At 37.2% G+C, this 13,756-nt stretch overlaps 2 protein-coding genes and 1 long non-coding RNA gene across 4 annotated transcripts in view; 1 reads left to right on the top strand and 2 right to left on the bottom strand.

The window, feature by feature from the left end:
• Positions 1–4,955, bottom strand: part of LOC105834914 — a 39,277-nt gene extending 34,322 nt beyond the window's left edge. Inside the window, exon 1 of the long non-coding RNA XR_004964337.1 lies at positions 3,816–4,955. This is a non-coding gene — a long non-coding RNA (uncharacterized LOC105834914). The remainder of the gene's footprint in view (positions 1–3,815) is intronic.
• Positions 4,956–5,457: 502 nt separating this feature from the next.
• Positions 5,458–8,113, top strand: LOC105834911 (acidic fibroblast growth factor intracellular-binding protein). Its single transcript, XM_012677764.3, has 6 exons — positions 5,458–5,767; positions 6,552–6,753; positions 6,842–7,069; positions 7,197–7,424; positions 7,529–7,783; positions 7,878–8,113. The coding sequence occupies exons 1-6, from the start codon at positions 5,683–5,685 to the stop codon at positions 7,954–7,956; spliced, it is 1,077 nt and encodes a 358-aa protein (XP_012533218.2). The 5' UTR covers positions 5,458–5,682; the 3' UTR covers positions 7,957–8,113.
• LOC105834910 (pyruvate dehydrogenase E1 component subunit beta, mitochondrial) lies at positions 8,041–12,027 on the bottom strand. Of its 2 annotated transcripts, XM_012677763.3 has the most exons (5): positions 11,200–12,027; positions 10,880–10,942; positions 10,399–10,605; positions 9,682–10,312; positions 8,041–9,238 (listed from the first exon to the last, which is right to left on the bottom strand). In XM_012677763.3, exons 1-5 carry the CDS (start codon positions 11,206–11,208, stop codon positions 9,087–9,089), a joined length of 1,062 nt encoding a protein of 353 aa, XP_012533217.1. In that variant the 5' UTR covers positions 11,209–12,027; the 3' UTR covers positions 8,041–9,086. The 2 variants fall into 2 exon arrangements, with proteins under 2 accessions (XP_012533217.1, XP_012533216.1); XM_012677762.3 differs by lacking the exon at positions 11,200–12,027 and having other exon boundaries at positions 10,880–11,187.
• Positions 12,028–13,756: the final 1,729 nt, after the last annotated feature.

The following is a 13,756-nucleotide window of genomic DNA, read 5'->3' as shown; positions in this document are numbered from 1 at the left end:
AATATCTCTCGCGCTGTAAAGATCTAGAGTCCCGGTATTGTAGAGCCACTCGAATCAAATCGCGCTAAGGGGCGCATTAAAATCCGCCGCTGCGGAAATAAGTCGCGCTCAAATTCACGTCGCACATTTCTCAGCCACGCCCGAAAACCAGGGAGAATTCATGGGGCGAATTCGAGGGTAAAAACTATAGAACGAACTTCCGCGCGGCTTCGAGAGTGGATTAGCGCGTTTCTTTCAAAAAATACATTTCACGTTTCTCCTCTTCCCTCCCCCCTCCCTCTTCCCCCGTTCGCTCGTAACGCTCGATAAACCTTTCTCGAGTAAATCCATCTCGTCGGTTTCTCCCTCGGCGCCATGTAAATATATCATTCGTGTTTTGCTGTACGGTGCCACGTCTCTGCAAATGAATTTCCTGGAGCGCTTCCTTCCTCCGTCCGGGAGACAGACACAGAAACGGCAAGCGGTGGCTGCGTTGGAGGAGAAAGAGAAGGAGAAAGAGGAAATGTAGAGAGAGGAAAAAGGGGAAAGGGAGGGAGGCGGGCGAACGGGGAGGAGAATAGTGAAGTGGAGGAAAACTACGCGAGGGAGCGAAGAGATGGGAAAGAGGAAATGGAAAAGAAAACAAGCGCCAGACGAGAGCGAGAGACAATAGGTGGCACCGTGCCGCGGGATCGAAACCGAGTGTGTCCGTTAGCGGACATTAAATGCAACAGGGAAATAATAGTTACCGCGGCTCTACGCGAAGCAAGTGTATGTCCTTGGTGGCAGAGCGACGAAATAGCGTAATCTTTATTTGTACGAATCTCTGCCCGGCCTGTATTATGTATACCCAATTCTCATCCTTTCTCCGTTGATAAGAAATCCTTTTTCTAATCCCGACGAAATAATGCAATTCAAATCAATGACGTAATATTTTCAGCAACACAGTTGCATCCTTAAAAAAAGCCAAAACATGTTTTAGGATGCAACATTAATATGATAATCAGAATTAATATTAAATAAAAAACGTCTGCAGCATCGCGACACAATGCAGGAAACGGGCGAATATTTTTAGTACGAAATGCGACACGTGTATACGTTTTGAACTTTGAATAACACATCGAATCTCTACAGTGTTCTCTTTTTAAATAAGTTTTAGATCCCCTCCCAACCGTTTTTTTTTTTTTTTTTTGCTAAGGGTACTCTCTAAATTTCCTAGAGTGAAACATTACTTTAAAAGAATAAAAATCAAAGTTCGAGTGATTTGTCACTTTAATTAAAGTGAAAATGCACTCTATAAGAGTGATTTTTACTCTAATTAGAATTTTTGCTCTTACAGAGTGCATTTTCACTCTAACTCACTCTAATTAGAGTGACAAATCACTCGAACTTAGATATGTTCGATTTTCACTCTTTTAGAGTAATATCTCACTCTAGGAAATTTAGAGATTAAAGTAAGGTTGTAGATAGAATGTTTGATAATATAATGAATGTACAAACAAAATTCTTTTTCTTCGTTCTTTGTTTTTGGCTTGTGTGTTTATTTAAGAAAACGAGGAAAGTGCGAAGTCTGCAGTTTCACGGGACTTCACGTGCAGATAAGAAGTATTTATTTAGTATATGTCTTAATTCATATCGACCCGTATCTTGGTATTTTCACGCGTACACAACGGCATAATTGTAAATAACTTTTCCTTATTTTAATGCGCGAGGTATTAGTGAAAGAGAGAAAAAGCCCGTCGTGCATAAAAAAAATCTTTCTCTTCAACTAACAGGTAAGCGAAAAGAAATGGTGTTTCGCTAAAATATCTAAAAATTTATCGCTGGACGCAGATCTGAAAATAATATTGCAATCCTATCAAAATAATTATTATACGTAGGACGCTCAAGCTGGCTGCTGGTATGTCGAGACTTTTTGCAGCTCGCTCGTCGTCCTCGAATGTCCTTCATAATTATTTTGATGGTCCAACAAAATTATTTTCAGATCTGCATCCACTGCTAAATTTTCAGGTCCTTCAGCAAAACCACGCGAAGCTCTTCCCACGTGAAATTTCATATCTTGCAAAATTGTATATCTTATTTTTGTCTAACAATATAACAATATCCCTTGCGGGTATAAATTTCGTTCTATTTAAAATTTTTCTCTCCGCTAAAATATTTTAACATTAGAAAAAATGTACGAAAGCTCATGGAAACCTTATTATGGAGTGACGAAAAACTTTGGCATTAGTAAGTCCCACGGGGTCTCGGAATAATGAGACGCTCGACGTCTCGAAAATACTTTCGTTTCCTTCTTCTTTTTTTTTTTTACTCGTGCCTCGAATAACGATATTTATTCCAGTCCACAAGTTTTAGTATTCCCGTCGTTACCCCGTCGTTTTCCGCGTCTCGTTAACACGTAAACGGGAAAGAATCATCGTTTCATCATTCTGTTTCGCGTGGTAGGGACGGGAAGGGAGGGTAGGATCGATCGATACTCGGTCAAGACGAATCCGCCAGGTTTTGTTGCTACAATATTTATCCGCTCGCGTTGGCAGTCGTAGCCGGTTAACGCGCGTTTCCCGCACCGGTAACGAGTTTAACGTTACGTGACATCGCCTCGCCGCGAATTAATTGCGTCCGCGCGAACGCGATTGCGAGTGCAGCAGCGGCAATTTCGATCGCTGCTGCTGCTGCTGCTGTTGGTGCTGTTGCTGCCGCTATACTTCGCCCGTCAATCAATCGCGTGGAATTGCGGCCGGTGGGCGTATTCGTGTACGTGTGTGCGTGCGTGCATGCGTGCGTGCGTGCGTGCGTGCATGGCTACGCCGTTCGTATTATTTCGCTCCAAAGTCCGACGATTACTTTAATTAAGCATGAGATTACGGCGGAAAAATGAAAATAATGCACCGCCGATAAAACACTGACATGTGACTTGGCTGCAATCGCCACGTAACATCGTGGTGACCTTTTCGCTCGGCAGCTGTATCTCGAAGTCGGATGTCGACTTTAATTCAGGTTTACTCGCGAATAATAATGCCGGAGAAAGGCGCTCGAGAAAATGAAAGTAAATAAGTTGCGAGAGTTGATACTCCAAATTAAAGAAAGATCACGGTACGTTTAATGTCTCGTTTGAGCGAAGGCTCCTTTTCTTTTAATTTCAATAATGATTTACAGAGAAAGTAAATTACTCTTAATTTTCTAAAATAAACATTGGCACACTTTGAAACCGTTGGGTGTTCCAATGTCCCATTGGAAAACATCTTTTGTTAATAGCATTTTAGGTACATTTTATATGTAGATGTAAAAGATTAAAGACTTGAAAATTAGAGAGATTCGGCAAATTAGGTTTTAAAATACTTTTATAAAGCAAGCAAATTTCTCGTTTAAACTCGTTTAAATTCGTAGATAAACTGCTTAATTAATCTCGATTAAAAACTTACTTAATAGTTTAATAAATAAATTTAAGTTAAAAACTTATAAATTTATTAAAACAGCGTCCAATTAAATTAACATTTTTAACATCACGCTTTTGTTCTTAACAATCTTAATTGCAAAATTAAAAAATATTGTAACATATACCGTAGCAATAAAGATAATTGTCAGTTTAATTGACTTCTCAAATATTACAAAAAATATATTCACACAATTAATTCGAAATTTTTAAATTGATGCAGACTTTAATTTTCCGCTCAAATTAACGTAAATTTTAATTATCATCAGAATTAAATTAAAATTTAATTATCACGCTCGACTTTCAAACAAAAAGTATTTTAATTATAGTCCCCCGATGGCGCGAGCTCTCTAAATTTAACAATTATTACAATAAATTAAAAATATTATTTTATCACACTCACCGAAATCCCGCGTCGTTAATAGCGAACGTCTCGACGCCATCTTGTCGTCTCCTTCCGTGATTTCAGTCTCCGTCCCGACATCTCAGACCGTATCCTGCACATCACGAAAATGCTATATCATTATCTATTTACAGTAACAACGTTACTTAAGTGTAAAATATTCGTCACACGCGCCAATATTTTCCGCATTTGAACCTGCATTAAAAAACAACGTATGACATATTTTGATCCCCTTCACTTTTTTATGAATTCATATTTCATTTACGGCGCGCCTACCGCCTCCTTTCTCTCCAGGTAATATGATAAGTAATAAATCCACTAATAACGACTGTAATATAATATGTATAACGTAATAATAACGCCAGCAAAATGTAGCCATCGCCGCTACAAAGTCGCGCTTCAGTGCCGACAAGGTGTCTGACGAACAATCGAAATTTCAATCTTTTTACGCACCGAGACGCGCTCTCGATCATAAACATTATCGACTTGATTACCTTCCGTTGTAAGAGATTATTTTTGTTCCATTGCCAGACTCCGACTCGCGCGAATCAAATAGGGGGGGCAGACGCAATCTCGTCCATTCTCTCCGCCGCGCCGCGAACAGCAACCAGAATGCCGCCAATTCAAATACGCAGGTACTACGTGAAGCTAGCGCCAGACTATGCGCGATGCGCGGTGATCGCGCCACTTACAGAAGGCGTGCCTGATATTGAGCGTGGAATGCGTGCACACAGACGGTCAATGTCATTGTCGGGAAAAAGAGTTGGTTGAAATAGAAAATAGTAACAGATATATATTTTATTTAAAAATGTATTTAAAAGATACTATTTAAAATTAGTGTAACAAATATTTGAAAAAATAGAAATTAGTATTCATATATACTTTTACTTCAAGTAAGATGTTAATATTATATTTCGATGTGCTATGGATAAATAAATTTTTTTTCTTTGTATTGTTTATTTACTATTTCCTACTTCTCAAGGATATAAGAAAGAAAACAATAAGATCAAAATAAAAACAGTACATATTTCATGGATATAATAGATGTAACTCTTTTTTCATATCAAGTAACTAGGTAATCAGTGATAAGAAATATAAATTAATTTAAAAAATTTATATAAATATATATAAATATAGGAATTATTAATGTTTATAGAGATTGAGTTACATGTATTATATTCGTGAGATACGTGTTTTTTATTTTAATATTTTCTGGTTTTTTTACTCTGTTAAAAAATAAAAAATAGAATAAAACTATTATTTATCTATAAAATATATATCGAAATATAAAATAAACATCTTATTCTAAGAAAAAGTGTATATAAATATTAACTATTATTTGTTTTTTTATATTATTACACAAAACACTTATTTTAAAGTATGTTTTACATGTAGATCGTTTAAATAAATGTTTCTGTTAAATCCATTTCAATTTTTCCACACGAACCGCCAAGTCATTCTGCTCATCATTGACCCCTTGAATTCATTTTAAAAAATTGGCACGAATTAACACGACTAAACGACAAGTGAGAACTCGATGAATATATACATTTATATTATTTGCAAATCTCACACAAGTAGTTAATTGCGAATTTCAAATAAGCTCGAGTGTTCCGATACTACGCAAATCAAATGATAACTTTCCACTCTTTTGCCAATAGCACTTGTGTTTAACGTCAGCTAACCTAAAAGTAGCAAGTGTCCGGTTGATCGTCGTTGGATTTTGATGAAATTGTTACTTTTAAAATGGAAATATAACGACGATTTCGTATTAACCTTTCCAACGCGCGAAAAATGATGTCAGTATGATCCTCGCTAAAATCTCTGCTCTATGATTAGTGCGTAAAAACGCGAACATAACCTCAACATGCTCTCCGAGGTTGACGTGTTTATTAGCAACTATACGCTGGTCGATCCCGAAATCTACCAGCTCTGGGTCGACGGACACACCTGTGAGTGATAGACGTTGCCTCTAGAAATGTGTGAATAGTTCAAATAGCTTAAAAATCCCGAATCATCGACAATTCATTTTCTTCCATACAATCTTTTATTATCTCCCTTAATAAACGATCAATTGTTCAAAATTTTGTATGCAATAGACAATTGTCTTCATAGATTCGTTTCGTAAACTTGTATTATAATTTTATATAATTTAGAACAAAATTTGAAATGCTCCATTGCTTGAAACAAAATCTGAAATGTTTGAATTGCTCCATTATATCTTCATGACAACTTTTTATAAGTTAACAAAAGTATATACACAATATCTGAAAAATAGCCTTTTTTTTCAGATATACTGTGTATATACTTTTATTAATTTATAAAAAATGGTTGTTTACATATACACTTATCGGTATAATAACTTTCACAGTTATTGCCTGATATCTATTATGAACTTTTATTTATTTTTTGTAAATGTTTTCTAAAATCTTTGCAGTGATTAATTTATTCCTCTATTAAAAAGAATTTGCATTATTAAAAATACTTTATTACCTTTGAGTTAGCATAATGTAAATACAGGAAAATTTGATTCAAATTTGAATCAGAAGAGATTTAACTCAATATGAAAACTTAAGATACATTTCAATTGGATTACAAACGTGTAATCAAAGATTCAATTAGATTAGATTCGACCTTGCAAGCGCTTGATTCGCACACTTCTAATCGTCTTTCTCGATTTACTCGCACACGTAAAATTAATTCTATAAATCTAATACAATGGATGCCTCTTTCCAGCCAGTGACGCGGTCAACATTTTGCATCAGCGAGGAATTTGTCAGCAAACTAACGCACCGCTCGAGTTGGTTGCGTCAGACGTTCTCGATCATTATCGCACCTATGCTTTGCTTGAAAAACTGCTTCACACCCCTACGAAACTCGCCAGTGAGCAACTGGCCTTTCAGATAGAACCACAGACCGGTCAGATGCTCATAGAAATGTAAGCACACGTGACGCAGTTTTTTAATTACGACTAAAATTATTACTGTACTCTCTTATGAGTCTGACACCATAATTATTTGCCTCAGGTATTATGAATTTGACGATGTCGTTATACGCGAATTACTGGGGAAAAAGATTACGTCCAAAAGTAGAAAGGATATGGACGAAGTTGCGGAAAAGACAGGGATCACGTTGAAGAGCTGTAGGAGACAATATGACAATGTAAAAAGGATATTTAAAACTGTCGAGGATCTCCCGGGTTCCCTTGCAACCAACATCAAACAACATTTCTTACTTTCCGAGGATCTCGCTAAGTATATAATCCCTTATAAAAACCAATAAAATTTGCCTCCTAGCACAAGTGCATGGTCAACTTTTAATAAGAATCATCCAAATCGTTTTAGTAATGTGGCAATTAACTGTTTTTTAATTATTACATAGGCGATACGCTGCAGTGGTGTTCATAGCATGCCTGCGATTCGAAATGAACAAGAGAAAATTACAGTTTCTAACATTTCCTGATCTGTACCACTGCGCCAACAGTATGATGTCGTCATGGACGTATCGTTGCGTCGGATCCGAATACTTTGACACCGACTTGGATAGGGAATTTTTGCAAGAATTATCGGAATGCCGAGTTCTTCTGGAAAACGATAAACATCACAAACAGTACGTGACATCTCGTATAAAATAACGCATAAACGATGTGTTTCTCCATCGTTTAAAAATTACAAAAGTAACAGATACAGAGGAAATGTTGAAATATGTTTCAGCTTGGTATGCATTAAACTCAAACCGATGCTTCTCGATCGATCTTATCAAGAACTAGACTTAAACTTTCGTTCGTACTCGAGAGCAATACTCGGAATTGGATGCAACCTGCACAGATCACGAGAATTGAGATTTTTCTTCTTGGAACTAGTGGAAAGATGCATCGAGCCCTGGCGACAGGTGAATTGGACGCATTCCGATCTACGAAATTTCTTGGCTATCTATACACAGTGTGCTCTTGACATGGATGTACTTAGGTAAGAGCTGCAGTAATTTATAAACGTATAAATAGAATTTTTTCAAATATGAAGAGAGCTTTAAGAAATATTAATCATTTAATTTTTATCACAGAGAAGGAGAATTGAGAGACGCGTTCGAACGTTACATGACAGTAGTGACATGCTGTCTGTTACGTATGTATCATACATAAGTATTAATATAGAAAAATAAAATTATGTTGTGTAATATATATACTTATAGAAGGTACTTATAGAAGTAAATGATAAAAATCTGATAATTTGTACATTATTTATTAATTTTCTGTAATAAATAGTAGACGTATGCAGCATCTTGTATGCTGCCCATAATTGTGCAGTATACATATATGCGACAACGCATAACGCACTATCAACATTTTCTTATAAGTCGTTGAGATTTTCAATTGAGTGCGCGATGTGAAATTCTACAATGTGAAAGGCAGTTTGTATAGATACGGCAGTAATTTGATGTGTTCACTACTTCGTAACTATTTAAACTAGAAATTGATTTCAATTCATTTAAATTCAATATGAATATTAATGAAATTAGAATTTTTCAATTTGCATTCGTTGGCAATTATAACAATTATTTTTTTAAATAAAATATCGTTAGCTACTAAAAAATATATTTACATTTATTGCGTTATCTAATAACATTATTAATATCATGTATACATATATATGTATATATATATATTAATGTACAGAATACACATCGCACATTTTGCGCGCTAGTTTATGGCCCGTTTTTTATAATATATAGTAACCAGAAAGTTAAGTTGGCTGTAGTATAAATTAACTTGAAAATTAATTAATACATGCTCTTTCTTAGAAGCTTACGACTAAATAAATTAACAGTATATCTACATGTGTAACCTCTGATTTAGTTAACCTTACTTTATTTAACCATTTAAGCTTATAAAAGTATTAATTAATTTTTGTTATAGTTTACTTTTTAATTAACCATATATTATAGAAATCAGACCTTGAGAAGCAAATTTACTTAAATGTCATTTATACATTATAATCAATGTACAAACGTCTTTCCATCTTCAAACGTGCTTTTTTGTAAGTTTTTACACATGAAACTTATAAGCAAATGTTTATTATCTGTATTGAACGGAAATTTTGTACTTACTGTCACGCGTTATTCCTCTGTAATTATTCTACTATTATTCATTGATATTCGGACGAGAGGTATGGTGTACCAGGTAGAGATGCGGTGGATGGGGATAGGAAAACTGGCTCGCCAGAAAAATCGTAGAAATTTAGTAATTTCGCCTAGATATGCGCGTACTATTGACTACTGCGTGACTTCTAGCATTTTGTTAACGGTGTTCACTATGTCTCTGACCTGTGGCAAGGCCGCGATTTCTAGTGATTTTGCGTATGGCATAGGCGTGTCAACTCCTGTGACACGGATCACAGGTGCGTCAAGATGATAAAAGGCTTCACCTGAAAACCAAAACAAATAGCTCAGTTAAGCAAATAAGAGAAACAACGTCGAGGAAAAGTAAATCGAGATGAGTTGACAGAGAGCCATCTAGAATTTTTAATCTTTTGCATTTTAACTCCCCATTATTTTTGTTCGACAAACGAATATTCACATTACAAAAGTTGTACGAAACAAAATTAAGAAAATAATAATATAAATATACTCTGGAAATTGTAAATAAAAAGTCAAGTCAGGAAGTTTCAGAATCAACTTTTGTGTCACATACATCTGCGCAATTAAAAAAATGAAATACAAACCAAGTGTCATGTGAGAACAATGAAAGGTTAATGTAATTTAAAACTAATGTTTTCAATTCTAATTAGCTTCTACTTAATTTCATTCCAATTTAAAGCAGAAATTCAACGGAAATTAAACTGAGAGACATGAATTAAATAACACTCACTCTCGACGATTCTCGCGCTAATCTCCGCACCGATACCGCACTGCGGCCAACCCTGCTCGACCGTCACCAGGTGTTTCGTCTTCACCACAGACGCTATGATGGTGTCCATATCTAGTGGCCTGAGTGAACGTAGATTAATCACCTCAGCCTCGATTCCTTTCCCAGCGAGCTGGTTGGCCGCCTCGAGGCATTCCTCGACCGCCTTGGAATGTGCCACCAAAGTCACGTGATTGCCCGCCCGCTCCACCTTAGCTTTGCCAATAGGTAAAACAAAGTCCTTGGACAGGGCCTCGTCTGACATGGGGTACTGCACGCCGTACAATATCTCATTCTCGAGCACCACCACAGGATCAGGATCCCGAATGGCCGCCTTCAACAGACCCTTGGCGTCTTCGCTGTTGTAGGGCGACACCACCTTCAAACCAGGACAGTGGCTGTACCAGGCGCCGAAGCACTGCGAGTGCTGCGCTCCTACGCCTGCAGCGGCGCCGTTGGGACCGCGGAACACAATTGGCACGTTGATCCTGCCCGCGGACATGTAGTACGTCTTCGCGGCGGAGTTGATAATGTGATCGATCGCTTGCATCGAAAAGTTGTACGTCATGAATTCACAGACCGGTCGCAGCCCAGCCTGAAAAAAAGGTATCTCTTGCAAACACAGGGGAATATATCGGGTAAAGGATACAAACCCTTGAAGACTGTCTCATACACACGTACCATAGCCGCTCCGACCGCGATACCGGTGAAACCGGCCTCCGTGATCGGCGTGTCGATGACGCGCTTGTCCCCGTACTTCTTCCAGAGGCCCCGAGAGACCTTGTACGCACCGTCGTAGAGGGCCACCTCCTCGCCGAGCAGAAACACCTTCTCGTCTCTCTCCATCTCCTCATCCAGGGCCGAGTTCAGGGCGTCTCGCACGGTCATCTGGCGCAATCGCACGAATTTCACACATGAGAAAGAGAAAGAGCACTCAAATGGGGTGCAAACAAATGACCTTTCGTGTCCTTCAAGTTTCCACTTCTCCGAACGATCGTACGTGAGGGAAGTGTCGAAACGAGAAGGCCGAGGGGCAAGTGGGGCGGGAGGGTACGGTCGACGTGGAAACGTCGCGAGAACGCTGACGTGTCCAGGGGGACCGATTTTTCGACTTTTAGGTTAGGCCAGACTCGGGGGGGAAACTCAAGGCGGAGTGAATCACCTGCTGTGCCGCTGCCCATCTCGACGTGGAGAACGAGCGGCGGGCGACGGTCCTCACGACGGTCTGAAAGCAAAGGAGCATCCTCGTGACGATCCGTCCCGGAAATCCCGCACCCCTCTCGCCGCGAGCGAGTCGCAACAACAACGCGCGCACTCCACTTGCACAGCAGCCATCCCGAGCCTCTCCATCCGCTCGCACGGCGATTTATTTATATAACCGGAATGAGAGATGAGAGCGGGCGAGATGTAGGAGGCTGCCGTAGAACGTGGAACGTGGGTCACCCGATTGCGACAGCTCGTCTCTTCTCGGATCTTTTTTACCGTGAGCATGTTGGATCGTTGGCGGGGTTTGGCGGGGGAAGCGGATCGAACGGAAATGTTCTCCTCGCGGCGACGGCACACTTTGTCCTGCGGGCGGAGATCTCTCCTCTCCTCTCTCGGTGGAGGGCCACGGCTTCGGGGAAACGTCCGGGAAAAGTCCTCGTCCTGTACTAAAACGCGGGCCGCGTCAACGGAGCCAAGGATGCGTGTGCCGCGCTCGGGGACTGGTTACGAAACGCGCCTCGGATTCGTCGGATCCGAAACTCGGAACGCGCGTCGACTGGCGCGTTCGAAGTCGAAGCGGCAAACCGCATGAATTGACCTAATGAAGTGAATTATCGGCGATCATTAGGCGATCGCGTGGACAGATACGCAAAGCGTGCCCCGTGTCGAATCGAACCGCGTCCCGCACTTGTATCTTGTGATTCGAATAAGTAATTGCGAGATAAGACGCGAGTCGAGATTCAAATTGATTTTTGATAATCCGTCGAATCCGCGGTGCGTTCCTTTCGAGTGTATGTACCTGCACCTCATTGTCTCCTCTTTCATTTGTTTCGTTTGAACGGAGCCGATAATTACGAATATAGGCGCGAGTTTAATTTCAAACGCAAACATGCATTACGAAACGAATAAACATTAAGTGTTTTTTTAAACAATAAGTTCTGAAAAGAATTAAATGATGTACTTTATACATTTCCCTTATTTACTGTAACAATAATTATAACTTTTTGTTTATAAGACGCAGAACGCAAGTTAATACGGAGGCGACAGTTAATTGGAAACGTCAGCGATATTTTAAACTTTTATTTAATTATCGTCTGCGTCTTAAAGCTAATCTGCAAAATGTTTTTTGTTTTTTATTTCTTGCTCTGTGTCTATTATTTTTTGTTTCTTCGCGCATTATTTTATCAACAATCGTGTTTCTTGTCACGTGTTTCTTGTTTTTTTTAAAGTTTATTAACTTTTATCTGTCAATTTCGATAAAACAGCGCGAAGAGACAATAAAGGCAGCAGGAAACAAAAAGCATTGTAGAGTAACATAATATTATGTAAAATGACCTTAACTCAAAAAATAAAATTTTATAGTTTGAGTGTTCTTGTTTATTAAAATATAATCTTATTTTTAAATAAAAGTTTAGTGTAACAACTTGTAAAAGAATAAAAATATTCCATGCATAGTTCTTTTAGTACATTAAATTCTTATTCAAATTTTTTCTTTTTTTGCAAAAACTAAAAAATGTTGCATTAATATTTCTTTATTTTAAACGAAACTATTTTGTTTTCGCATACTTAGAAAAAAAAGATAAGAAGCCATAAAAATTTTTTTGCAATAAAAATTTGTATTTTTTTGCAATATTATCTTTCTTTTTATTTTTTCAGAAGAAGATTGCAAAACTTTATATGTAAAATCCATCCGACGTAAAGTACTTTACATTAATAATAAAGATTAAATTAAAATCTTTATTTATCTCATCAAAAATTCTTATTTATCGATCAAGAAATGATCAGGTATCAACATAGAAAAAGTTTTAGACGTGAGAGGGCAGCAGCATATTGATTTTAAATTAAAATAATGATTCATGTTTTTATCAAAGAGAAACCTAATTATGGTCGCTCTTAAACTTTTCTCTGATAAGAATATGTATGAACAAAGATTTATTTTTTAATTGTATAATAAAAAAGATTCAAAATTGTGAAAATCTAAAAAAATATGGTATCAAATTGATAATTATATATATTAACCAAATTTAATAACACTGTAATGTCTATTTCTACTAATACATAATAACTTTGTAATCTCGAATTAACTTACTTTTTACCTTTTGCTACTTTTAAAAGAGAATAAAAAATAAAATGTAAGTTAAATTGAGATTGATCTACATTGATGGAATTAAATGTAAATCCAAACATTTATTAACTCTCAGGATACTATCTAGGTCAAAGTAACCCGAGCAAATTTTGAAATGCCGTTTTTAAATGGAAAAGAGTGGTGAAGCGGGGGAGGGAGAAACTTTTAAATTCCAAGTATTAATCCACCGTTTGGCAGAGCCAGTGTCCTTAGGAGCTGAAGCTGACAAATTCAAAATTTTGCTCTCGGATATTTTTCACCCAATTTATACGGAACGTCACAAATCTGTTGGATTAGGTAAAATCAAATTTTGCATAAAAGTGAGTCTGTTTTTTTTTTCGTAAATTAATTTCGTAAGTTAATGCAAAATATCATTTATTAGTACAAAATAAGTGAACACAAAGTGTTATTTGTTACTTTAACCCATTAAATCCCATTAAGAAACGAATCGCGATATCGAAAAAGTGTTAATGCAGTTTCTGGCAGCGTCTTAGCAATAATTTTTACAACAAAAATTAGTTGCAAAAAAAAGTTAAATTATTTTTTTATATAAAAAAATGTTAGTATTTCACATTACATGGAAAAATATCGAAAAATATCACATTTTTATATCGTCAAATAAATATAGTTTTAGAATAGAATAAAAAATCTGACCATAAATTCTTAAAGTTTACTTTTTTACCTTTCCATTGATCACCATTTTTAATA

The sequence above is a fragment of the Monomorium pharaonis genome, chromosome 8 (genome assembly GCF_013373865.1).
Source record: "Monomorium pharaonis isolate MP-MQ-018 chromosome 8, ASM1337386v2, whole genome shotgun sequence".
Lineage (NCBI taxonomy): Eukaryota > Metazoa > Arthropoda > Insecta > Hymenoptera > Formicidae > Monomorium > Monomorium pharaonis.
The sequence above is the reverse complement of the archived record's forward strand: the minus strand, read 5'-3'. Positions and strand labels throughout refer to the sequence as shown.

Excerpts from the sequence above, each read along its gene's own strand:
- LOC105834911 (XM_012677764.3), top strand. The coding sequence starts at position 5,683 with ATGCTCTCCGAGGTTGACGTGTTTATTAGCAACTATACGCTGGTCGAT. Across the intron at positions 6,754-6,841 it reads GGTCAGATGCTCATAGAAAT|GTATTATGAATTTGACGATG; the intron begins GTAAGCACACGT and ends TATTTGCCTCAG. Across the intron at positions 7,784-7,877 it reads CTTGACATGGATGTACTTAG|AGAAGGAGAATTGAGAGACG; the intron begins GTAAGAGCTGCA and ends TTTTTATCACAG.
- LOC105834910 (XM_012677762.3), bottom strand. The coding sequence starts at position 10,960 with ATGCTCCTTTGCTTTCAGACCGTCGTGAGGACCGTCGCCCGCCGCTCG. Across the intron at positions 10,313-10,398 it reads TCGCGGTCGGAGCGGCTATG|GCTGGGCTGCGACCGGTCTG; the intron begins GTACGTGTGTAT and ends CCTTTTTTTCAG. Across the intron at positions 9,239-9,681 it reads TAGCGCGAGAATCGTCGAGA|GTGAAGCCTTTTATCATCTT; the intron begins GTGAGTGTTATT and ends TTTGGTTTTCAG.